General features: G+C 38.7%; 1 protein-coding gene across 23 annotated transcripts in view; it reads left to right on the forward strand.

Moving 5' to 3' along the window:
* Positions 1 to 23,971, forward strand: part of LOC142256686 (uncharacterized) — a 131,972-nt gene that overhangs the window by 63,220 nt on the left and 44,781 nt on the right. For 8 of the 23 annotated variants that reach the window (XM_075328510.1, XM_075328511.1, XM_075328515.1 and 5 more), the window contains 20 exons: positions 304 to 333; positions 665 to 718; positions 2,221 to 2,274; positions 3,610 to 3,636; positions 4,175 to 4,228; positions 4,882 to 4,911; positions 6,440 to 6,469; positions 6,801 to 6,854; positions 8,982 to 9,035; positions 10,104 to 10,130; positions 10,668 to 10,721; positions 11,375 to 11,404; positions 12,910 to 12,939; positions 13,271 to 13,324; positions 15,059 to 15,112; positions 16,447 to 16,473; positions 17,012 to 17,065; positions 17,721 to 17,750; positions 19,592 to 19,621; positions 21,503 to 21,556. In XM_075328510.1, coding sequence (XP_075184625.1) covers positions 304 to 333; positions 665 to 718; positions 2,221 to 2,274; positions 3,610 to 3,636; positions 4,175 to 4,228; positions 4,882 to 4,911; positions 6,440 to 6,469; positions 6,801 to 6,854; positions 8,982 to 9,035; positions 10,104 to 10,130; positions 10,668 to 10,721; positions 11,375 to 11,404; positions 12,910 to 12,939; positions 13,271 to 13,324; positions 15,059 to 15,112; positions 16,447 to 16,473; positions 17,012 to 17,065; positions 17,721 to 17,750; positions 19,592 to 19,621; positions 21,503 to 21,556 — 831 coding nt within the window. The remainder of the gene's footprint in view (positions 1 to 303; positions 334 to 664; positions 719 to 2,220; positions 2,275 to 3,609; positions 3,637 to 4,174; positions 4,229 to 4,881; positions 4,912 to 6,439; positions 6,470 to 6,800; positions 6,855 to 8,981; positions 9,036 to 10,103; positions 10,131 to 10,667; positions 10,722 to 11,374; positions 11,405 to 12,909; positions 12,940 to 13,270; positions 13,325 to 15,058; positions 15,113 to 16,446; positions 16,474 to 17,011; positions 17,066 to 17,720; positions 17,751 to 19,591; positions 19,622 to 21,502; positions 21,557 to 23,971) is intronic. The other 15 variants (XM_075328529.1, XM_075328531.1, XM_075328532.1 and 12 more) reach the window with 10 other exon arrangements.

Here is a 23,971-nt window from a genome sequence, read left to right on the forward strand (position 1 = left end):
TGTAGATCTTATTTTTAGAGTAGGTGTTATTTTTTAGAGGAGGTCTTATTTTTAGAGTAGATATTATTTCAGAGTAGATCCTTTTTCAGAGTAGATCTTATTTTCAGAGTAGATCGTATTTTTAGAGTAGATCTTATTTTCAGATTAGATCTTATTTTTAAAGTAGATCTTATTTTTCAGGGAAACATGAAAGATATTATTATTATTATTATTATGTATTCACCTGTACACATTGACAACATTTGAATAAATATGTATAAATATGAAAAAAATTGCTAACTTAAAACTGTACTTTTTTTTCAGATGCTGGAGTTGATGTGTTAAAAAGTGCAGGTAATCCAAGGGTAGCTAACTATATTCTAATGAAAAAGAAAAAAAGAGGAGGCTTAGGCTTACCTAATATTTACAGTTATTTCTATACTAATTTAATTAGACAAAGTCAAATTTGGTTTAAAGATAATCTTACTACTACATGGAAAGAGATTGAAACTGACTTACATAATAATATTCCTTTATATTCATTAATCATTCATAATCTAATGAATCCTCATCAACCTCTTCCTGAATCTCCCATTTTATGTGCAACTATAATAACATGGAGAAAATTAGCGGCTTTAAATCAAATAAATAATAAATATGCTTAATTTTTTCTTTTTTTTCTAAGGAGGAATACTCAATGGTGTCGGAGAAGCGGCAGGAGGGCTGACCGGTGGACTGGGTGAGTAGTTCCAGAAGTTTCTGATTAGTGGCAGAAGTATTAGAAGTATCATCCCCACAGGAGTAGCATCACGCTCGTCTCTGTAAGAGTTTAGTGACAGGTTCTGGGTTTCAGTCTCACTTTTCTTTGGGAGACTCTGCTATTTAAATGTATTCTCTTTCCTTTGAGGGTTAATGTCAGTATTCCCTGCCAGCAAGCAGTCTCATTATGATCTCACAGGTGTTTCCGGTTTGGACTAATCCCAGTCCCTTTATATATATATATATATATATATATATATATATATATATATATATATATCCCCTGCTACCAGCAGATGGTGCCACTGGTTATCCTTGATTCATTTGGATGCTTGCCCAGGAGGTGAAAGCAACTGTTGGAACCCTCTCTTGAAGTTGCTATGATGGCTCCAGTCTTGGGTCTGACTGCTGTAGTCTGTCGTGGTGTTTTCCCCCCATCTGTCTTCCTTCACTGGTGTGTTGTTTCAGTGCGGTGGTGGGACTAGTGATCCTTACCTACCCCCACCCTAGCCAGGGCTATTGTAGGGTCACTCAGCGCTTCCATGCTCGGGTGCTCTGTACTGGTAACTAGTGATGAGCGGGCACTACCATGCTCGGGTGCTCTGTACTGGTAACTAGTGATGAGCGAGCACTACCATGCTCGGGTGCTCAGTACTGGTAACTAGTGATGAGCGGACACTATCATGCTCAGGTGCTCAGTACTGGTAACTAGTGATGAGCGGGCACTACTATGCTCAGGTGCTCAGTACTGGTAACTAGTGATGAGCGGGCATTACTATGCTCGTGTGCTCAGTACTGGTAACTAGTGATGAGTGGGCACTACCATGCTCGGGTGCTCTGTACTGGTAACTAGTGATGAGCGGGCACTACCATGCTCGGGTGCTCAGTACTGGTAACTAGTGATGAGCGAGCACTACCATGCTCGGGTGCTCAGTACTGGTAACTAGTGATGAGCGGACACTACCATGCTCAGGTGCTCAGTACTGGTAACTAGTGATGAGCGGGCACTACTATGCTCGTGTGCTCAGTACTGGTAACTAGTGATGAGTGGGCACTACCATGCTCGGGTGCTCTGTACTGGTAACTAGTGATGAGCGGGCACTACCATGCTCAGGTGCTCAGTACTGGTAACTAGTGATGAGCGGGCACTACTATGCTCGTGTGCTCAGTACTGGTAACTAGTGATGAGTGGGCACTACCATGCTCAGGTGCTCTGTACTGGTAACTAGTGATGAGCGGGCACTACCATGCTCGGGTGCTCAGTACTCGTAACTAGTGATGAGTGGGCACTACCATGCTCGGGTGCTCTGTATTGGTAACTAGTGATGAGCGGGCACTACCATGCTCGTGTGCTTAGTACTCGTAACTAGACACAAAAAAAGTAAATTTTTTATAGATGTGGCAGATTGTACAAAAACAAGTTTTCTGGTAAAAAAAAAAAGCCGCGTAGACCTTGTACTAATGTTTGCATTTCCTTTGAAGGTGGACTACTCCATGGAGTTGGAGGAACAGTGGAAGGGTTAACTAATGGATTAAGTGAGTGGTCATTACTTTTATTTCAAGGTCATCGAGCTCCAGGAAACACGGTGGCATTTTTGTTCTAATTTCTAGCGATCCTGATGGTTCTCTCGCATTGATCACACATCGGTGACTTGATTACTCCGGTTGTCCATCGTCATAAACCTCACTATGAAATTTTGAGTTGAGATATTCTGTTTCGGATCCTCTTCTCTGGGAAACGATGAGAGAGGTTATGGAGAATGTTTCTCATTCTTGAGCATCTAGAAAAGTTGAGCTAAAAGCTTTGCTGGATCTTGGTCTATGTTGGTCATTGCTCTTACCACTGGAATCCTCTTCTGATCAGTAGATCTGTCATAACATTTTCAATATGGCTCAATATGGCTCAATATGGCTCAATATGGCAAGATATACTCCCAGATCAAAAGTAGGGCTGGAAATACCAGGTATTGTTCGGAGTTTTGCAGAGCTCTACTCGGGCTACCAATGTGGCCACTGGACAAAGACCATGTAAATCATTTCCCTGACCTCGAGTACCTACTCTGTATTACACATATAACCTAAATATTTAGGTTGTCCCTGCTGTACTTCAGACTGTGTCTGCCCAGCCCAGCTGAGCCAAGTGCCTCAGCAACATCAGTGGTCCCTGCTACCCTAGTGACTGTGTCAGTTCACCCCGGCCATGCCACCTGCCTCAGCTACCCCGGTGGTCCTTGCTATACTAGTGACTGGGACCGTTTGTTCCCATAGCCCTCCCTGCCCTGGGGGTCTGCTGCCACTGTCCCTGGCACTACTCAGGGAATGATCCCTGGCATCTGCCTCATGGAGGGCTCTTAGTCAAGCCTGTCCCACTAAAAAGTAAATTCAGGGTCCCCCTGTGGTCCAGTGGGTCAACTCCTGTTCGCCGCTTTACCATCTCCTTATGATTAAGGACTCCACATGTTTTTAAAAATGAAGTCTGAAACGCGTTAAGGCCCCCCTTTTTTGTTATCAATATCTAGGTCTTCACATTGTTACTATTTTTAACCTTTTCAAATAAAGCCTTGATGTTTTTACCTAAATAAGAAAAATCGTGCTGGATCCTCAATTTTCTTTTTCCTTGACGTAAATTCAGGGTCCCCCTGTGGTCCAGTGGGTCAACTCCTGTTCACCGCTTTACCATCTCCTGTGGCTAGCGTTGCACCCTTTAATTGTCTTCCTTAGGAAATTATATTTAGTGCTTTGTTTATCTATCCTGATGAATCACAATCCTGTTAATTATCTTCTTTTGAAATTGTCTTTAGTTGAGTGTTTGAGATCTGTTGTGGCTTTTTACCATATACAATATGGTCACTTTTATATTTTATTCTATAGATGTTGGTGGTGGGATATCATTGACAGGTAAGTGCGGTAGAGTCGTGTTTATAATGCTCAAAATTTTACATAAGGTGATAAGGACACTCTGAAATAAATTTGGCCGAAATAGTTCTTTATCTTTGCCTAAACTTTACTGCTCCGATTCCTGATAGTAGCCGCGGCCGGGTACTGCACATCCGCCTTCCATTCAAATCAATAGGAAGTGGATTTGTAGTACCCGGCCACGTCCTCTATTAGCAGACGGGACAGCGGTGGAACTGAGCATTTCCAGCCTCCTGCTAAAGCCGCCACCACCGAGAACATCTGATTGGCGGAAATTCCCATTGTCGGACCCCAGCCAATCAGACATTGATGACCTATCATAAGGATAGGCCAACCGCTTTACTGTTACCATGATATGTTTTCACAATTACAAAATAAAGACCCCAAAAATATTATCAAACACAATCTATAAAAGAAAATCATGGAGTTCTGTCTTGTCCAGTAACATTGTATTCTAGTTTCGGCCGCAACGGCTGAGAACCCACCATTTACTAATGAGGACCTTCTTCTCTTGGAATAGGTGGCTTACCATCGGTGACCGGGCAAGGACAAGTCTTACCGTCGGGTGCCCTCGGTGAGTGTCATGGGATCACAGGATACAATGTATCATAATATAGAGGAATAACTGTGTAACAACTAAGAACCAAACCATCCAGATCCAAATCCAACAGATCTAAAGTCAATAATTGTATAAGTAATATAATTTACCCGGTATGGACGCACACTCTCTGGACAGGAGCGTTTCAGCTGCATACAAATACATGCAGCAGACCTGTTCCTGTCAGGAGAGAAGCCAGCCACTCCGGGTGATGCCGATCCGATAATCGTGCTGGTCTTACGTTCGTCTGAGCGCATCCTATGTCTGACACGCTGCAATTGAGACTCACAAAAATACTTTCCGAATAATGTGATGGCAACAGAGCCTTATACTAAAAAATGGAGACAAAAAAATATTAAAATCAGAGAAGATCGTATCGGTTTGAGGAGAATTTAATTTCCCTCAAAGGTTGCAAAAAATTCCGATTCCGTAGAATTTTATTTTATTTTTTAAATGTTTTTTTCAGCAAAATGCCAGAGAGAAGGTTCTGTTTATAGAAGGCTGAAAAGAAGATAATTAACATAAAAAAATAATAATAATTGAGATCTATATAGTAGAAATTGCAGCTAAAAACTGAAGAGAATCTACCGGCGCCATTTACTAATTATAATGTTCTTCTCTTGGAATAGGTGGCTTACCCTCCGTGACCGGGGGCCTAAGTGAGTGTCATAGGGAAGACATGAGTATGATAAGAATAATACAATGTGTCATAATGTAAAGTAACAACTAAGAACCTAAACAATACAACAATCCAAAGTCAATTATTTACCTAATTGTAAATATATTATATTATGATTTTTTTTGCAGTCTCTACTGTGTTTCCCCAAAATAAGACAGGGTCTTATATTATTTTTTTCTCCAAAAAAATAAGCTAGAGCTTATTTTCAGGGGATGTCTTAATTTTTTCATGAACAAAAATCCATATTTTTTCCTGAACAAAAAAAATCCAACGTTTATTCAACTATAATCAAGTCATCACACACACATCTGTATATACACACACTGCACATACACATGTATACATATATACACCAATAAAGCCAACCCTGACTGTAACTAGCTCTTATTTTTGGAGTACAGCTTATATTGCAAGCAGTCTTTAAAAATCCTGTAAAATCATGCTAGGGCTTATTTTTTGAGGAGGTCTTATTTTTAGAGAAAGTTTTATTTTTAGAGTAGGTCTTATTTTTAGAGGAGGTCTTATTTGTATATTAGGTCTTATTTTTAGAATAGGTCTTATTTTTAGAGGAGGTCTTATTTTTATATTAGGCCTTATTTTTAGAGTAGGTCTTATTTGTATATTAGGTCTTATTTTTAGAGTAGGTCTTATTTTTATATTAGACCTTATTTTTAGAGTAGGTCTTATTTGTATATTAAGTCTTATTTTTAGAGTAGGTTTTATTTGTATATTAAGTCTTATTTTTAGAGTAGGTCTTATTTGTATATTAGGTCTTATTTTAGAGTAAGTTTTATTTTTAAAATAGGTCTTATTTTTAGAGGTCTTATTTTTAGAGTAGGTCTTATTTTTAGAGGTCTTATTTTTAGAGTAGGTCTTATTTGTATATTAGATCTTAATTTTAGAGTAGATCTTATTTTTAGAGTAGATCTTATTTTTAGAGGTCTTATTTTCAGTGTAGGTCTTATTTTTAGAGTAGGTCTTATTTTTAGAGTAAGTTTTTTATTTTTAGAGTAGATCTTATTTTTAGAGTAGGTGTTATTTTTTAGAGTAGGTCTTATTTTTAGAGTAGGTCTTATTTTTAGAGTAAGTCTTATTTTTAGTGTAGATCTTATTTTTAGAGTAGGTGTTATTTTTTAGAGGAGGTCTTATTTTTAGAGTAGATATTATTTCAGAGTAGATCCTATTTCAGAGTAGATCTTATTTTCAGAGTAGATCTTATTTTTAGAGTAGGTCTTATTTTCAGAGTAGATATTATTTTTAGAGTAGATATTATTTTCAGAGTAGATATTGTTTTTAGAGTCGATCTTATTTGCAGAGTAGATCGTATTTTTAGAGTAGATCTTATTTTCAGATTAGATCTTATTTTTAAAGTAGATCTTATTTTTCAGGGAAACATGAAAGATATTATTATTATTATTATGTATTCACCTGTACACATTGACAACATTTGAATAAATATGTATAAATATGAAAAAAATTGCTAACTTAAAACTGTACTTTTTTTTCAGATGTTGATGGTGATGTGTTAAAAAGTGCAGGTAATCCAAGGGTAGCTAACTATATTCTAATGAAAAAGAAAAAAAGAGGAGGCTTAGGCTTACCTAATATTTACAGTTATTTCTATACTAATTTAATTAGACAAAGTCAAATTTGGTTTAAAGATAATCTTACTACTACATGGAAAGAGATTGAAACTGACTTACATAATAATATTCCTTTATATTCATTAATCATTCATAATCTAATGAATCCTCATCAACCTCTTCCTGAATCTCCCATTTTATGTGCAACTATAATAACATGGAGAAAATTAGCGGCTTTAAATCAAAAAAATAATAAATATGCTTAATTTTTTCTTTTTTTTCTAAGGAGGAATACTCAATGGTGTCGGAGAAGCGGCAGGAGGGCTGACCGGTGGACTGGGTGAGTAGTTCCAGAAGTTTCTGATTAGTGGCAGAAGTATTAGAAGTATCATCCCCACAGGAGTAGCATCACGCTCGTCTCTGTAAGAGTTTAGTGACAGGTTCTGGGTTTCAGTCTCACTTTTCTTTGGAAGACTCTGCTATTTAAATGTATTCTCTTTCCTTTGAGGGTTAATGTCAGTATTCCCTGCCAGCAAGCAGTATCATTATGATCTCACAGGTGTTTCCGGTTTGGACTACTCCCAGTCCCTTTATATATATATATCCCCTGCTACCAGCAGATGGTGCCACTGGTTATCCTTGATTCATTTGGATGCTTGCCCAGGAGGTGAAAGCAACTGTTGGAACCCTCTCTTGAAGTTGCTATGATGACTCCAGTCTTGGGTCTGACTGCTGTAGTCTGTCGTGGTGTTTTCCCCCCATCTGTCTTCCTTCACTGGTGTGTTGTTTCAGTGCGGTGGTGGGACTAGTGATCCTTACCTACCCCCACCCTAGCCAGGGCTATTGTAGGGTCACTCAGCGCTTCCATGCTCAGGTGCTCTGTACTGGTAACTAGTGATGAGCGGGCACTACCATGCTCGGGTGCTCTGTACTGGTAACTAGTGATGAGTGAGCACTACCATGCTCGGGTGCTCAGTACTGGTAACTAGTGATGAGCGGGCACTACCATGCTCGGGTGCTCTGTACTGGTAACTAGTGATGAGTGAGCACTACCATGCTCGGGTGCTCAGTACTGGTAACTAGTGATGAGCGGGCACTACCAGGCTCGGGTGCTCTGTACTGGTAACTAGTGATGAGCGAGCACTACCATGCTCGGGTGCTCAGTACTGGTAACTAGTGATGAGCGGACACTATCATGCTCAGGTGCTCAGTACTGGTAACTAGTAATGAGCGGGCACTACTATGCTCAGGTGCTCAGTACTGGTAACTAGTGATGAGCGGGCACTACTATGCTCGTGTGCTCAGTACTGGTAACTAGTGATGAGTGGGCACTACCATGCTCGGGTGCTCTGTACTGGTAACTAGTGATGAGCGGGCACTACCATGCTCGGGTGCTCAGTACTGGTAACTAGTGATGAGCGGGCACTACCATGCTCGGGTGCTCTGTACTGGTAACTAGTGATGAGCGGACACTACCATGCTCAGGTGCTCAGTACTGGTAACTAGTGATGAGCAGGCACTACTATGCTCGTGTGCTCAGTACTGGTAACTAGTGATGAGTGGGCACTACCATGCTCGGGTGCTCTGTACTGGTAACTAGTGATGAGCGGGCACTACCATGCTCAGGTGCTCAGTACTGGTAACTAGTGATGAGCGGGCACTACTATGCTCGTGTGCTCAGTACTGGTAACTAGTGATGAGTGGGCACTACCATGCTCAGGTGCTCTGTACTGGTAACTAGTGATGAGCGGACACTACCATGCTCGGGTGCTCAGTACTCGTAACTAGTAATGAGTGGGCACTACCATGCTCGGGTGCTCTGTATTGGTAACTAGTGATGAGCGGGCACTACTATGCTCGTGTGCTCAGTACTGGTAACTAGTGATGAGTGGGCACTACCATGCTCAGGTGCTCTGTACTGGTAACTAGTGATGAGCGGGCACTACCATGCTCGGGTGCTCAGTACTCGTAACTAGTGATGAGCGGGCACTACCATGCTCGGGTGCTCTGTATTGGTAACTAGTGATGAGCGGGCACTACTATGCTCGTGTGCTCAGTACTGGTAACTAGTGATGAGCAGGCACTACCATGCTCGGGTGCTCAGTACTGGTAACTACTGATGAGCGGGCACTACCATGCTCAGGTGCTCTGTACTGGTAACTAGTGATGAGCGGGCACTACCATGCTCAGGTGCTCTGTACTGGTAACTAGTGATGAGCGGGCACTACCATGCTCGGGTGCTCAGTACTCGTAACTAGTGATGAGCGGGCACTACCATGCTCGGGTGCTCTGTATTGGTAGCTAGTGATGAGCGGGCACTACCATGCTCGTGTGCTTAGTACTCGTAACTAGACACAAAAAAAGTAAATTTTTTAAAGATGTGTCAGATTGTACAAAAACAAGTTTTCTGGTAAAAAAAAAAAAAAGCCACGTAGACCTTGTACTAATGTTTGCATTTACTTTGAAGGTGGACTACTCCATGGAGTTGGAGGAGCAGTGGAAGGGTTAACTAATGGATTAAGTGAGTGGTCATTACTTTTATTTCAAGGTCTTCGAGCTCCAGGAAACTCGGGGCATTTTTGTTCTAATTTCTAGCGATCCTGATGGTTCTCTCGCATTGATCACACATCGGTGACTTGATTACTCCGGTTGTCCATCGTCATAAACCTCACTATGAAATTTTGAGTTGAGCTTTTCTGTTTCGGATCCTCTTCTCTGGGAAACGATGAGAGAGGTTATGGAGAATGTTTCTCGTTCTTGAGCATCTAGAAAAGTTGAGCTAAAAGATTTGCCGGATCTTGGTCTATGTTGGTCATTGCTCTTACCACTGGAATCCTCTTCTGATTAGTAGATCTTTCATAACATTTTCAATATGGCTCAATATGGACTCTCCCAGATCAAAAGTAGGGCTGGAAATACCAGGTATTATTCGGAGTTTTGCAGAGATCTACTCGGGCTACCAATGTGGCCACAAGACAAAGACCGTGCAAATCATGTCCCTGACCTCGAGTACCTACTCTGTATTACACAAATAACCTAAAACTTTAGGTTGTCCCTGCTGTACTTCAGACTGTGTCCGTCCAGCCCAGCTGAGCCAAGTGTCTCAGCAACATCAGTGGTCCCTGCTACCCTAGTGACTGTGTCAGTTCACCCCGACCATGCCACCTGCCTCAGCTACCCCGGTGGTCCTTGCTATATTAGTGACTGGGACCGTTTGTTCCCATAGCCCTCCCTGCCCTGGAGTCTGCTGCCACTGTCCCTGGCACTAATCAGGGAGTGGCCCCTGGCATCTGCCTCATGGAGGGCTCTTAGTCAAGCCTGTCCCATTAAAAAGTAAATTCAGGGTCCCCCTGTGGTCCAGTGGGTCAACTCCTGTTCGCCGCTTTACCATCTCCTGTGGCTAGCGTTGCACCCTTTAATTGTCTTCATTAGGAAATTATATTTAGTGCTTTGTTTATCTATCCTGATGAATCACAATCCTGTTAATTATCTTCTTTTGAAATTGTCTTTAGTTCTTTATTGAGTGTTTGAGACCTGTTGTGGCTTTTTACCATATACAATATGGTCACTTTTATATTTTTTTCTATAGATGTTGGCGGTGGGATATCATTGACAGGTAAGTGCGGTAGAGTCGTGTTTATAATGCTCAAAATTTTACGTAAGGTGATAAGGACACTCTGAAATAAATTTGGCTGAAATAGTTCTATATCTTTGCCTAAACTTTACTGCTCCGATTCCTGATAGTGGCCGCGGCCGGTACTGCACATCCGCCTTCCATTCAAATCAATAGGAAGTGGATTTGTAGTACCCGGACACGTCCTCTATTAGCAGACGGGACAGCGGTGGAACTGAGCATTTCCAGCCTCCTGCTAAAGCCGCCACCACCGAGAACATCTGATTGGCAAAAATTCCCATTGTCGGACCCCAGCCAATCAGACATTGATGACCTATCATAAGGATAGGCCAACCGCTTTACTATTACCATGATATGTTTTCACAATTACAAAATAAAGACCCCAAAAATATTATCAAACACAATCTATAAAAGAAAATCATAGAGTTCTGTCTTATCCAGTAACATTGTATTCTAGTTTCGGCCGCAACGGCTGAGAACCCACCATTTACTAATGAGGACCTTCTTCTCTTGGAATAGGTGGCTTACCATCGGTGACCGGGCAAGGACAAGTCTTACCGTCGGGAGCCCTCAGTGAGTGTCATGGGATCACAGGATACAATGTATCATAATATAGAGGAATAACTGTGCAACAACTAAGAACCAAACCATCCAGATCCAAATCCAACAGATCTAAAGTCAATAATTGTATAAATAATATAATTTACCCGGTATGGACGCACACTCTCTGGACAGGAGTGTTTCAGCTGCATACAAATACATGCAGCAGACCTGCTCCTGTCAGGAGAGAAGCCAGCCACGCCGGGTGATGCCGATCCGATAATCGTGCTGGTCTTACGTTCGTCTGAGCGCATCCTATGTCTGACACGCTGCAATTGAGACTCACAAAAATACTTTCCGAATAATGTGATGGCAACAGAGCCTTATACTAAAAAATGGAGACAAAAAAATATTAAAATCAGAGAAGATCGTATCGGTTTGAGGAGAATTTAATTTCCCTCAAAGGTTGCAAAAAATTCCGATTCCGTAGAATTTTATTTTATTTTTTTAAATGTTTTTTTCAGCAAAATGCCAGAGAGAAGGTTCTGTTTATAGAAGGCTGAAAAGAAGATAATTAACATAAAAAATAATAATAATTGAGATCTATATAGTAGAAATTGCAGCTAAAAACTGAAGAGAATCTACCGGCGCCATTTACTAATTATAATGTTCTTCTCTTGGAATAGGTGGCTTACCCTCCGTGACCGGGGGCCTAAGTGAGTGTCATAGGGAAGACATGAGTATGATAAGAATAATACAATGTGTCATAATGTAAAGTAACAACTAAGAACCTAAACAATACAACAATCCAAAGTCAATTATTTACCTAATTGTAAACATATTATATTATGATTTTTTTTGCAGTCTCTACTGTGTTTTCCCCAAAATAAGACAGGGTCTTATATTATTTTTTTCTCCAAAAAAATAAGCTAGAGCTTATTTTCAGGGGATGTCTTAATTTTTTCATGAACAAAAATCCATATTTTTTCCTGAACAAAAAAAATCCAACGTTTATTCAACTATAATCAAGTCATCACACACACATCTGTATACACACACTGCACATACATATATACACCAATAAAGCCAACCCTGACTGTAACTAGCTCTTATTTTTGTAGTACAGCTTATATTGCAAGCAGTCTTTAAAAATCCTGTAAAATCATGCTAGGGCTTATTTTTTGAGGAGGTCTTATTTTTAGAGAAAGTTTTATTTTTAGAGTAGGTCTTATTTTTAGAGGAGGTCTTATTTGTATATTAGGTCTTATTTTTAGAATAGGTCTTATTTTTAGAGGAGGTCTTATTTTTATATTAGGCCTTATTTTTAGAGTAGGTCTTATTTGTATATTAGGTCTTATTTTTAGAGTAGGTCTTATTTTTATATTAGACCTTATTTTTAGAGTAGGTCTTATTTGTATATTAAGTCTTATTTTTAGAGTAGGTCTTATTTGTATATTAAGTCTTATTTTTAGAGTAGGTCTTATTTGTATATTAGGTCTTATTTTAGAGTAAGTTTTATTTTTAAAATAGGTCTTATTTTTAGAGGTCTTATTTTTAGAGGTCTTATTTTTAGAGTAGGTCTTATTTGTATATTAGATCTTAATTTTAGAGTAGATCTTATTTTTAGAGTAGATCTTATTTTTAGAGGTCTTATTTTCAGTGTAGGTCTTATTTTTAGAGTAGGTCTTATTTTTAGAGTAAGTTTTTTATTTTTAGAGTAGATCTTATTTTTAGAGTAGGTGTTATTTTTTAGAGTAGGTCTTATTTTTAGAGTAGGTCTTATTTTTAGAGTAGGTCTTATTTTTAGTGTAGATCTTATTTTTAGAGTAGGTGTTATTTTTTAGAGGAGGTCTTATTTTTAGAGTAGATATTATTTCAGAGTAGATCCTTTTTCAGAGTAGATCTTATTTTCAGAGTAGATCTTATTTTTAGAGTAGGTCTTATTTTCAGAGTAGATATTATTTTTAGAGTAGATATTATTTTCAGAGTAGATATTGTTTTTAGAGTCGATCTTATTTGCAGAGTAGATCGTATTTTTAGAGTAGATCTTATTTTCAGATTAGATCTTATTTTTAAAGTAGATCTTATTTTTCAGGGAAACATGAAAGATATTATTATTATTATTATTATTATGTATTCACCTGTACACATTGACAACATTTGAATAAATATGTATAAATATGAAAAAAATTGCTAACTTAAAACTGTACTTTTTTTTCAGATGTTGATGGTGATGTGTTAAAAAGTGCAGGTAATCCAAGGGTAGCTAACTATATTCTAATGAAAAAGAAAAAAAGAGGAGGCTTAGGCTTACCTAATATTTACAGTTATTTCTATACTAATTTAATTAGACAAAGTCAAATTTGGTTTAAAGATAATCTTACTACTACATGGAAAGAGATTGAAACTGACTTACATAATAATATTCCTTTATATTCATTAATCATTCATAATCTAATGAATCCTCATCAACCTCTTCCTGAATCTCCCATTTTATGTGCAACTATAATAACATGGAGAAAATTAGCGGCTTTAAATCAAATAAATAATAAATATGCTTAATTTTTTCTTTTTTTTCTAAGGAGGAATACTCAATGGTGTCGGAGAAGCGGCAGGAGGGCTGACCGGTGGACTGGGTGAGTAGTTCCAGAAGTTTCTGATTAGTGGCAGAAGTATTAGAAGTATCATCCCCACAGGAGTAGCGTCACGCTCGTCTCTGTAAGAGTTTAGTGACAGGTTCTGGGTTTCAGTCTCACTTTTCTTTGGGAGACTCTGCTATTTAAATGTATTCTCTTTCCTTTGAGGGTTAATGTCAGTATTCCCTGCCAGCAAGCAGTCTCATTATGATCTCACAGGTGTTTCCGGTTTGGACTAATCCCAGTCCCTTTATATATATATATATATATATATATATATATATATATATATCCCCTGCTACCAGCAGATGGTGCCACTGGTTATCCTTGATTCATTTGGATGCTTGCCCAGGAGGTGAAAGCAACTGTTGGAACCCTCTCTTGAAGTTGCTATGATGGCTCCAGTCTTGGGTCTGACTGCTGTAGTCTGTCGTGGTGTTTTCCCCCCATCTGTCTTCCTTCACTGGTGTGTTGTTTCAGTGCGGTGGTGGGACTAGTGATCCTTACCTACCCCCACCCTAGCCAGGGCTATTGTAGGGTCACTCAGCGCTTCCATGCTCGGGTGCTCAGTACTGGTAACTAGTAATGAGCGGGCACTACTATGCTCAGGTGCTCAGTACTGGTAACTAGTGATGAGCGGGCACTACTATGCTCGTGTGCTCAGTACTGGTAACTAGTGATGAGTGGGCACTACCATGCTCGGGTGCTCTGTACTGGTAACTAGTGATGAGCGGGCACTACCATGCTCGGGTGCTCAGTACTGGTAACTAGTGATGAGCGGGCACTACCATGCTCGGGTGCTCTGTACTGGTAACTAGTGATGAGCGGACACTACCATGCTCAGGTGCTCAGTACTGGTAACTAGTGATGAGCAGGCACTACTATGCTCGTGTGCTCAGTACTGGTAACTAGTGATGAGTGGGCACTACCATGCTCGGGTGCTCAGTACTGGTAACTAGTGATGAGTGGGCACTACCATGCTCAGGTGCTCTGTACTGGTAACTAGTGATGAGCGGGCACTACCATGCTCGGGTGCTCAGTACTCGTAACTAGTAATGAGTGGGCACTACCATGCTCGGGTGCTCTGTATTGGTAACTAGTGATGAGCGGGCACTACTATGCTCGTGTGCTCAGTACTGGTAACTAGTGATGAGTGGGCACTACCATGCTCAGGTGCTCTGTACTGGTAACTAGTGATGAGCGGGCACTACCATGCTCGGGTGCTCAGTACTCGTAACTAGTGATGAGCGGGCACTACCATGCTCGGGTGCTCTGTATTGGTAACTAGTGATGAGCGGGCACTACTATGCTCGTGTGCTCAGTACTGGTAACTAGTGATGAGCAGGCACTACCATGCTCGGGTGCTCAGTACTGGTAACTAGTGATGAGCGGGCACTACCATGCTCAGGTGCTCTGTACTGGTAACTAGTGATGAGCGGGCACTACCATGCTCAGGTGCTCTGTACTGGTAACTAGTGATGAGCGGGCACTACCATGCTCGGGTGCTCAGTACTCGTAACTAGTGATGAGTGGGCACTACCATGCTCGGGTGCTCTGTATTGGTAGCTAGTGATGAGCGGGCACTACCATGCTCGTGTGCTTAGTACTCGTAACTAGACACAAAAAAAGTAAATTTTTTAAAGATGTGTCAGATTGTACAAAAACAAGTTTTCTGGTAAAAAAAAAAAAAAAAGCCGCGTAGACCTTGTACTAATGTTTGCATTTACTTTGAAGGTGGACTACTCCATGGAGTTGGAGGAGCAGTGGAAGGGTTAACTAATGGATTAAGTGAGTGATCATTACTTTTAATTCAAGGTCATCGAGCTCCAGGAAACTCGGGGCATTTTTATTCTAATTTCTAGCGATCCTGATGGTTCTCTCGCATTGATCACACATCGGTGACTTGATTACTCCGGTTGTCCATCGTCATAAACCTCACTATGAAATTTTGAGTTGAGATATTCTGTTTCGGATCCTCATCTCTGGGAAACGATGAGAGAGGTTATGGAGAATGTTTCTCATTCTTGAGCATCTAGAAAAGTTGAGCTAAAATCTTTGCCGGATCTTGGTCTATGTTAATCATTGCTCTTACCACTGGAATCCTCTTCCGATTAGTAGATCTTTCATAACATTTTCAATATGGCAAAATATGGCTCAATATGGCTCAATATGGCAAGATATACTCCCAGATCAAAAGTAGGGCTGGAAATACCAGGTATTGTTCGGAGTTTTGCAGAGCTCTACTCGGGCTACCAATGTGGCCACTGGACAAAGACCATGTAAATCATTTCCCTGACCTCGAGTACCTACTCTGTATTACACATATAACCTAAATATTTAGGTTGTCCCTGCTGTACTTCAGACTGTGTCCGCCCAGCCCAGCTGAGCCAAGTGCCTCAGCAACATCAGTGGTCCCTGCTACCCTAGTGACTGAGTCAGTTCACCCCGGCCATGCCACCTGCCTCAGCTACCCCGGTGGTCCTTGCTATACTAGTGACTGGGACCGTTTGTTCCCATAGCCCTCCCTACCCTGAGGGTCTGCTGCCACTGTCCCTGGCACTACTCAGGGAATGGTCCCTGGCATCTGCCTCATGGAGGGCTCTTAGTCAAGCCTGTCCCACTAAAAAGTAAATTCAGGGTCCCCCTGTGGTCCAGTGGGTCAACTCCTGTTCGCCGCTTTACCATCTCCTTATGATTAAGGACTCCGCATGTTTTTAAAAACAAAGTCTGAAACGCGTTAAGGCCCCCCTTTTTTGTTATCAATATCTAGGTCTTCACATTGTTACTATTTTTAACCTTTTCAAATAAAGCCTTGATGTTTTTACCTAAATAAGAAAAATCGTGCTGGATCCTCAATTTTCTTTTTCCTTGACGTAAATTCAGGGTCCCCCTGTGGTCCAGTAGGTCAACTCCTGTTCGCCGCTTTACCATCTCCTGTGGCTAGCATTGCACCCTTTAATTGTCTTCCTTAGGAAATTATATTTAGTGCTTTGTTTCTTTATCCTGATGAATCACAATCCTGTTAATTATCTTCTTTTGAAATTGTCTTTAGTTGAGTGTTTGAGATCTGTTGTGGCTTTTTACCATATACAATATGGTCACTTTTATATTTTTTTCTATAGATGTTGGTGGTGGGATATCATTGACAGGTAAGTGCGGTAGAGTCGTGTTTATAATGCTCAAAATTTTACATAAGGTGATAAGGACACTCTGAAATAAATTTGGCCGAAATAGTTCTTTATCTTTGCCTAAACTTTACTGCTCCGATTCCTGATAGTAGCCGCGGCCGGGTACTGCACATCCGCCTTCCATTCAAATCAATAGGAAGTGGATTTGTAGTACCCGGCCACGTCCTCTATTAGCAGACGGGACAGCGGTGGAACTGAGCATTTCCAGCCTCCTGCTAAAGCCGCCACCACCGAGAACATCTGATTGGCGGAAATTCCCATTGTCGGACCCCAGCCAATCAGACATTGATGACCTATCATAAGGATAGGCCAACCGCTTTACTATTACCATGATATGTTTTCACAATTACAAAATAAAGACCCCAAAAATATTATCAAACACAATCTATAAAAGAAAATCATGGAGTTCTGTCTTGTCCAGTAACATTGTATTCTAGTTTCGGCCGCAACGGCTGAGAACCCACCATTTACTAATGAGGACCTTCTTCTCTTGGAATAGGTGGCTTACCATCGGTGACCGGGCAAGGACAAGTCTTACCGTCGGGTGCCCTCGGTGAGTGTCATGGGATCACAGGATACAATGTATCATAATATAGAGGAATAACTGTGTAACAACTAAGAACCAAACCATCCAGATCCAAATCCAACAGATCTAAAGTCAATAATTGTATAAATAATATAATTTACCCGATATGGACGCACACTCTCTGGACAGGAGCGTTTCAGCTGCATACAAATACATGCAGCAGACCTGTTCCTGTCAGGAGAGAAGCCAGCCACACCGGGTGATGCCGATCCGATAATCGTGCTGGTCTTACGTTCGTCTGAGCGCATCCTATGTCTGACACGCTGCAATTGAGACTCACAAAAATACTTTCCGAATAATGTGATGGCAACAGAGCCTTATACTAAAAAATGGAGACAAAAAAATATTAAAATCACAGAAGATCGTATCGGTTTGAGGAGAATTTAATTTCCCTCAAAGGTTGCAAAAAATTCCGATTCCGTAGAATTTTATTTTATTTTTTAAATGATTTTTTTCAGCAAAATGGTAGAGAGAAGGTTCTATTTATAGAAGGCTGAAAAGAAGATAATTAACATAAAAAAAATAATAATAATTGAGATCTATATAGTAGAAATTGCAGCTAAAAACTGAAGAGAATCTACCGGCGCCATTTACTAATTATAATGTTCTTCTCTTGGAATAGGTGGCTTACCCTCCGTGACCGGGGGCCTAAGTGAGTGTCATAGGGAAGACATGAGTATGATAAGAATAATACAATGTGTCATAATGTAAAGTAACAACTAAGAACCTAAACAATACAACAATCCAAAGTCAATTATTTACCTAATTGTAAACATATTATATTATGATTTTTTTTGCAGTCTCTACTGTGTTTCCCCAAAATAAGACAGGGTCTTATATTATTTTTTTTCTCCAAAAAATAAGCTAGAGCTTATTTTCAGGGGATGTCTTAATTTTTTCATGAACAAAAATCCATATTTTTTCCTGAACAAAAAAATCCAACATTTATTCAACTATGATCAAGTCATCACACACACATCTATATATACACACTGCACATACACATGTATACATATATACACCAATAAAGCCAACCCTGACTGTAACTAGCTCTTATTTTTGTAGTACAGCTTATATTGCAAGCATTCTTTAAAAATCCTGTAAAATCATGCCAGGGCTTATTTTTTGAGGAGGTCTTATTTTTAGAGTGTTTTATTTTTAGAGTAGGTCTTATTTTTAGAGGAGGCCTTATTTGTATATTAGGTCTTATTTTTAGAATAGGTCTTATTTTTAGAGTAAGTTTTATTTTTAAAGTAGGTCTTATTTTTAGAAGAGGTCTTATTTTTAGAGGAGGTCTTATTTTTATATTAGGCCTTATTTTTAGAGTAGGTCTTATTTGTATATTAAGTCTTATTTTTAGAGTAGGTATTATTTGTATATTAGGTCTTATTTTTAGAGTAGGTCTTATTTTTATATTAGGTCTTATTTTCAGAATAGGTCTTATTTGTATATTAGGTCTTATTTTTAGAGTAGGTCTTATTTTTATATTAGACCTTATTTTTAGAGTAGGTCTTATTTGTATATTAAGTCTTATTTTTAGAGTGAGTCTTATTTGTATATTAGGTCTTATTTTTAATGTAGGTCTTATTTGTATATTAGGTCTTATTTTTAGAGTAAGTTTTATTTTTAAAATAGGTCTTATTTTTAGAGGTCTTATTTTTAGAGTAGGTCTTATTTGTATATTAGATCTTAATTTTAGAGTAGATCTTATTTTTAGAGTAGATCTTATTTTTAGAGGTCTTATTTTCAGTGTAGGTCTTATTTTTAGAGTAGGTCTTATTTTTAGAGTATTTTTTTATTTTTAGAGTAGATCTTATTTTTAGAGTAGGTGTTATTTTTTTAGAGTAGATCTTATTTTTAGAGTAGGTCTTATTTTTAGAGTAGGTCTTATTTTTAGAGTAAGTTTTTTATTTTTAGAGTAGATCTTATTTTTAGAGTAGGTGTTATTTTTTAGAGTAGGTCTTATTTTTAGAGTAGAGTAGGTCTTATTTTTTAGAGGAGGTCATATTTTTAGAGTAAGTTTTATTTTTAGAGGAGGTCTTATTTTTAGAGTAAGTTTTATTTTTAGAGGAGGTCTTATGTTTAGAGTAAGTTTTATTTTTAGAGTAGATATTATTTTTAGAGTAGGTCTTATTTTTAGAGTAGATAATATTTCAGAGTAGATCCTATTTAAGAGTAGATCTTATTTTTAGAGTAGATCTTATTTTTAGAGTAGGTCTTATTTTCAGAGTAGATATTATTTTTAGAGTAGATATTATTTTCAGCGTAGATATTGTTTTTAGAGTCGATCTTATTTGCAGAGTAGATCGTATTTTTAGAGTAGATCTTATTTTCAGATTAGATCTTATTTTTAAAGTAGATCTTATTTTTCAGGGGAAACATGAAATATATTATTATTATTATTATGTATTCACTTGTACACATTGACAACATTTGAATAAATATGTATAAATATGAAAAAAATTGCTAACTTAAAACTGTACTTTTTTTCAGATGCTGGAGTTGATGTGTTAAAAAGTGCAGGTAATCCAAGGGTAGCTAACTATATTCTAATGAAAAAGAAAAAAAGAGGAGGCTTAGGCTTACCTAATATTTACAGTTATTTCTATACTAATTTAATTAGACAAAGTCAAATTTGGTTTAAAGATAATCTTACTACTACATGGAAAGAGATTGAAACTGACTTACATAATAATATTCCTTTATATTCATTAATCATTCATAATCTAATGAATCCTCATCAACCTCTTCCTGAATCTCCCATTTTATGTGCAACTATCTTAACATGGAGAAAATTAGCGGCTTTAAATCAAAAAAATAATAAATATGAGCAAATCAAGAATATCCCCCTTACCTTTTTCAATTGGCTCCCAGAAGTCAAAACTCCAGAATTATGGAGGAAGAGAAATCTAAAAAAAAAATTTTGGATCTACATGATAGGACTAATTTTATTTGTTTTCAAATTCTAAAAAAACAACATGATTTACCAGATATTGATTTCTACAGCTATTTATCCATCAGAAAAATTATCTCCGCTTTACTAAAAGACAACCATTTATTAACTGAAGAATCTTGTCATCTTCTCTGTAATGCCAATAATAATAATATTATTTGGCAACCTGTATGAAATATTCAACAGAGACATTCTCTTTGAAAAAAGGCCATTTATGATAAAATGGGAAAAAGAGTTAAAAAACACCTTTTCCTTGGAAAAGTGGAATAGGTGTATTAGAGGTACATACTCCTCTAATATATGTTTAACACTTCATGAAGCTTATTATATATTGCTTTCTAGGTGGTACTTTACTCCTCATAATAAGCTATCGCTCTTTTCAAGTAATAATTCCCATTTATGCTGGAGAGGATGTAATTTAAAGGGAGATATTCTTCACATATTTTGGTCTTGTCCCAAATTGAGATGTCTCTGGAGGGAGGTTAACTTTTTAATAAATCAAATTCTTGGAAATAGTATCACTATTACGCCTCAAATGGCTCTTCTTTCATTAGATTTAGATAGTATTACCAAAGACAAATACCTAATTATTCACATTTTTTTAATTGTCAAAATTCATATACCGGCCAAATGGAAAAAGACAGATATACCATCTATTACAGAAATTAAAGACACGATAATGCTTCATAATAATCATGAGAGAAGTTTCGCCACCTTTAATAATCTATACCCAAAATACCAAAAAATTTAGGAAAGATGGAATAACCTAATGATAAACAACTCTATTTAAACCTGTTTTTTTTTCCCCTATCCCAGTTATATATTTAATAATTTATGTTTCTAAAATATCCTTGTGGTTATGATTGATCGATATGTTGTGATTTGGTGATTTTCACTCCAATAAGTAAAGAAGACAGATTAAAAGTTGATGTATTTTATTGTTATAGAAGTTTAGTATGTAGTGGTTAAATTTAAAAGTAACATTCTATAACTTAGAATATTGACATGTGAGTTGTTTACTAAAATCAGAAATGTATATTTTCATAACATGTCTGGTTATATTCATATTACTTTGTGTTAAATTAATAAAAACATTTAAAAGAAAAAGTGCAGGTAATCTTACTTGATGGTTGTATCCTTAATAGTGTATGATATTTCATATGTATGATAGTATTACTGCTCGTTACAAGCTTTATACAATACCGATCTGTAAGAAATCGGTCTAGTTAGACTACGGACAAGTCTCTTCCTCAGTACGGTGCTACATTTGTACTGAGGTTTTGTAAAAATTCCATGATTTGCTATTTTTGAGAAATGAGAGAAGTTAACAAACAATGAAATGTTGCAGTTGTGTTGATTGTTGATTGATGCTAATTTTAAAAAATTCAAGTGCAAAAGGAGAATTATTGTATACATTCATAGAAGATATAGTTATTATTTCCTTTTTTAAGGAGGAATACTCAGAGGTGTCGGAGAAACGGCAGGAGGGCTGACCGGTGGACTGGGTGAGTGGTTCCAGAAGTTTCCGTTTAGTAGCGCATGTGTTAGAAGTATCATCCCCACAGTAATACTTGTATTAGAAGCAGAGTAGTGATGGCTGATAGTAATACACAGTGAGTGATTGTGATATATACGCACCTATATACACATCTACATCTAATATATAAAGCTGAATGTGTGTATGTATGTGTGTGTATGTATGTATGTCTGGGATTGGCATCTGCACCGTCGCAGCTACAGCCACAAAATTTTGCACACTCACACGTCTGGACCCCGAGAGCGTCATAGGCTATGTTGTGAGTCAAAATTTTAACCCCGCGCGTTCCAATTTACCAATAATATCTACATAATGGGGAAAAAGTGAAACGAAAAGTGTATCCGCACCGTCGCATTTCCAATCACGAAATTTTGCACAGACACCTCATGTGACCCAGGGAACGTCATAGACTATGTTTTGACAGGAAAATGTAACCCCGCGCTTTACAGTTACTCTCCAAAAAGCATGCCTCCATTAAAGTAAATGGAGACTGGAACTACAGGTTATTTGTAGCAGCTGTGATTGGTTGCTATAGGAACAAAAGACATTCATAGTATAAGAAGCTTATATGTGAGGTAATAAGATGTTGGTGGGGAGACAGACAGAGAGAGATAAACAGAGACAGAGAGACAGACAGAGAGACGGACAGAGAGACGGACAATGAGACAGACAGGGAAAGAGACAGAGAGCTAGAGATAGACAGGGAAAGAGACAGGCGGAGACAAACAGTGAAAGAGACAGAGATAGACCTGGAAAGAGACAGACCTGGAAAGAGACAGAGACAGACCTGGAAAGAGACAGACCTGGAAAGAGACAGACCTGGAAAGAGACAGATGGGGAAAGAGACAGATAGGGAAAGAGACAGATGGGGAAAGAGACTGACAGACATGCAGACAGAGACAGACAGACAGGGAAGGAGGAGACAGCCAGAGAGACAGAAAAAGATAGATGGGGAAAGAAACAGACCTTGATAGAGACAGACGGGGAAAGAGACAGAGAAATAGAGACAGACAAGGAAAGAGACAGGCAGACAGGGAAAGAGACAGACAGGAAAAGACACAGACAAAGAGACGGGGAGACAGACGGGGAAAGAGACAGACCTGGGAAAGAGACAGACCTAGAAAGAGACAGATGGGGAAAGAAACAGAGAGATAGAGACAGACAAAAACAGAGACAGACAGAGACAGGCAGATAGGGAAAGAGACAGACTGGGAAAGAGAGAGACGGGGAAAGAGACAGACCTGGAAAGAGACAGACGGAGCACATTACTTGGCCAATTTAGTTAAATCTGTGTGGAATATCTGTGGTGTTGAAATATATGTTGTGAAATGCTTCTATTAGCTTAGTTTTTGCCTTTTAATAATTACATTTCTATCTATTTGTTTTGTGGTGTTTGTGTGCAGAATACATTTCTGTTAATACATTCTATTTTGTTAACAACAGTTATTAACCCGGGCGGAGCCGGGTAGTACAGCTAGTACACATATAAATACACACAATGAACATACACACTTATATACACATCTACATACACATATAAATACACACACTACACATACACACCTATATACACATTTAAATACACACACTGCACACACACACACATCTATATACACATCTACATACACATATAAATACACACACTACACATACACACCTATATACAAATATACATACACATATATATACACACACTGCACATAGACATGTATATACACACCCTGCACATACGCATACATATGTATATGCACATCGGCTGTCGTCCTCCCGGAGGGACTCGCATCCAGGTCACCTCCCGCTGATTTTACCTGCACTTATGGAGAAAATTCCTAAATAAATTTTTCCGCCACAGCAGCTGTATGCAGTCAGGTTTCCTTCTTCTTTATACGGATTATCGAGATTGATTTTTTTTCCTGACATGCACGTTGCACCCGAAGCTTACCAAGCGCTGTAAACCCCATCCCCTGCACGTGTGTGAAAACCACAAGGTAACCTGAAGGCTGGCGGTGCAGGACTTTTCCTTTATGTGAACCATATGGTTCCTGCGTGAGCTGGGATAGCACTGACAACAGAGTAAACTATGGCCGCTCAGACCTATTCTGCCTGATTGGCCATCGAGCGCTTCATGTTCCTACAAAAGAACCGGTGGACAGAGCAGAGTGCACATTACCTACAGAAGGGGAGGTGTGCTGAGATAGAAAGTGAGCCCAGAGTGTGCAAAACAATGGAAAACAAAATGCAGAATATGATGCCCACTTTATAACAACAGACAGAAGGTTGGTGCAGAGTAGAGAATAGAAACAGGAGAGATATCTTTAGCTGGTCTTACACTAACTGGCAGAAGCAAACAGAAATCCAAATGAGAATAAAATCAGCAGGAACT

Source organism: Anomaloglossus baeobatrachus, chromosome 11 (assembly GCF_048569485.1).
Source record: "Anomaloglossus baeobatrachus isolate aAnoBae1 chromosome 11, aAnoBae1.hap1, whole genome shotgun sequence".
NCBI classification, from domain to species: Eukaryota; Metazoa; Chordata; class Amphibia; order Anura; family Aromobatidae; genus Anomaloglossus; species Anomaloglossus baeobatrachus.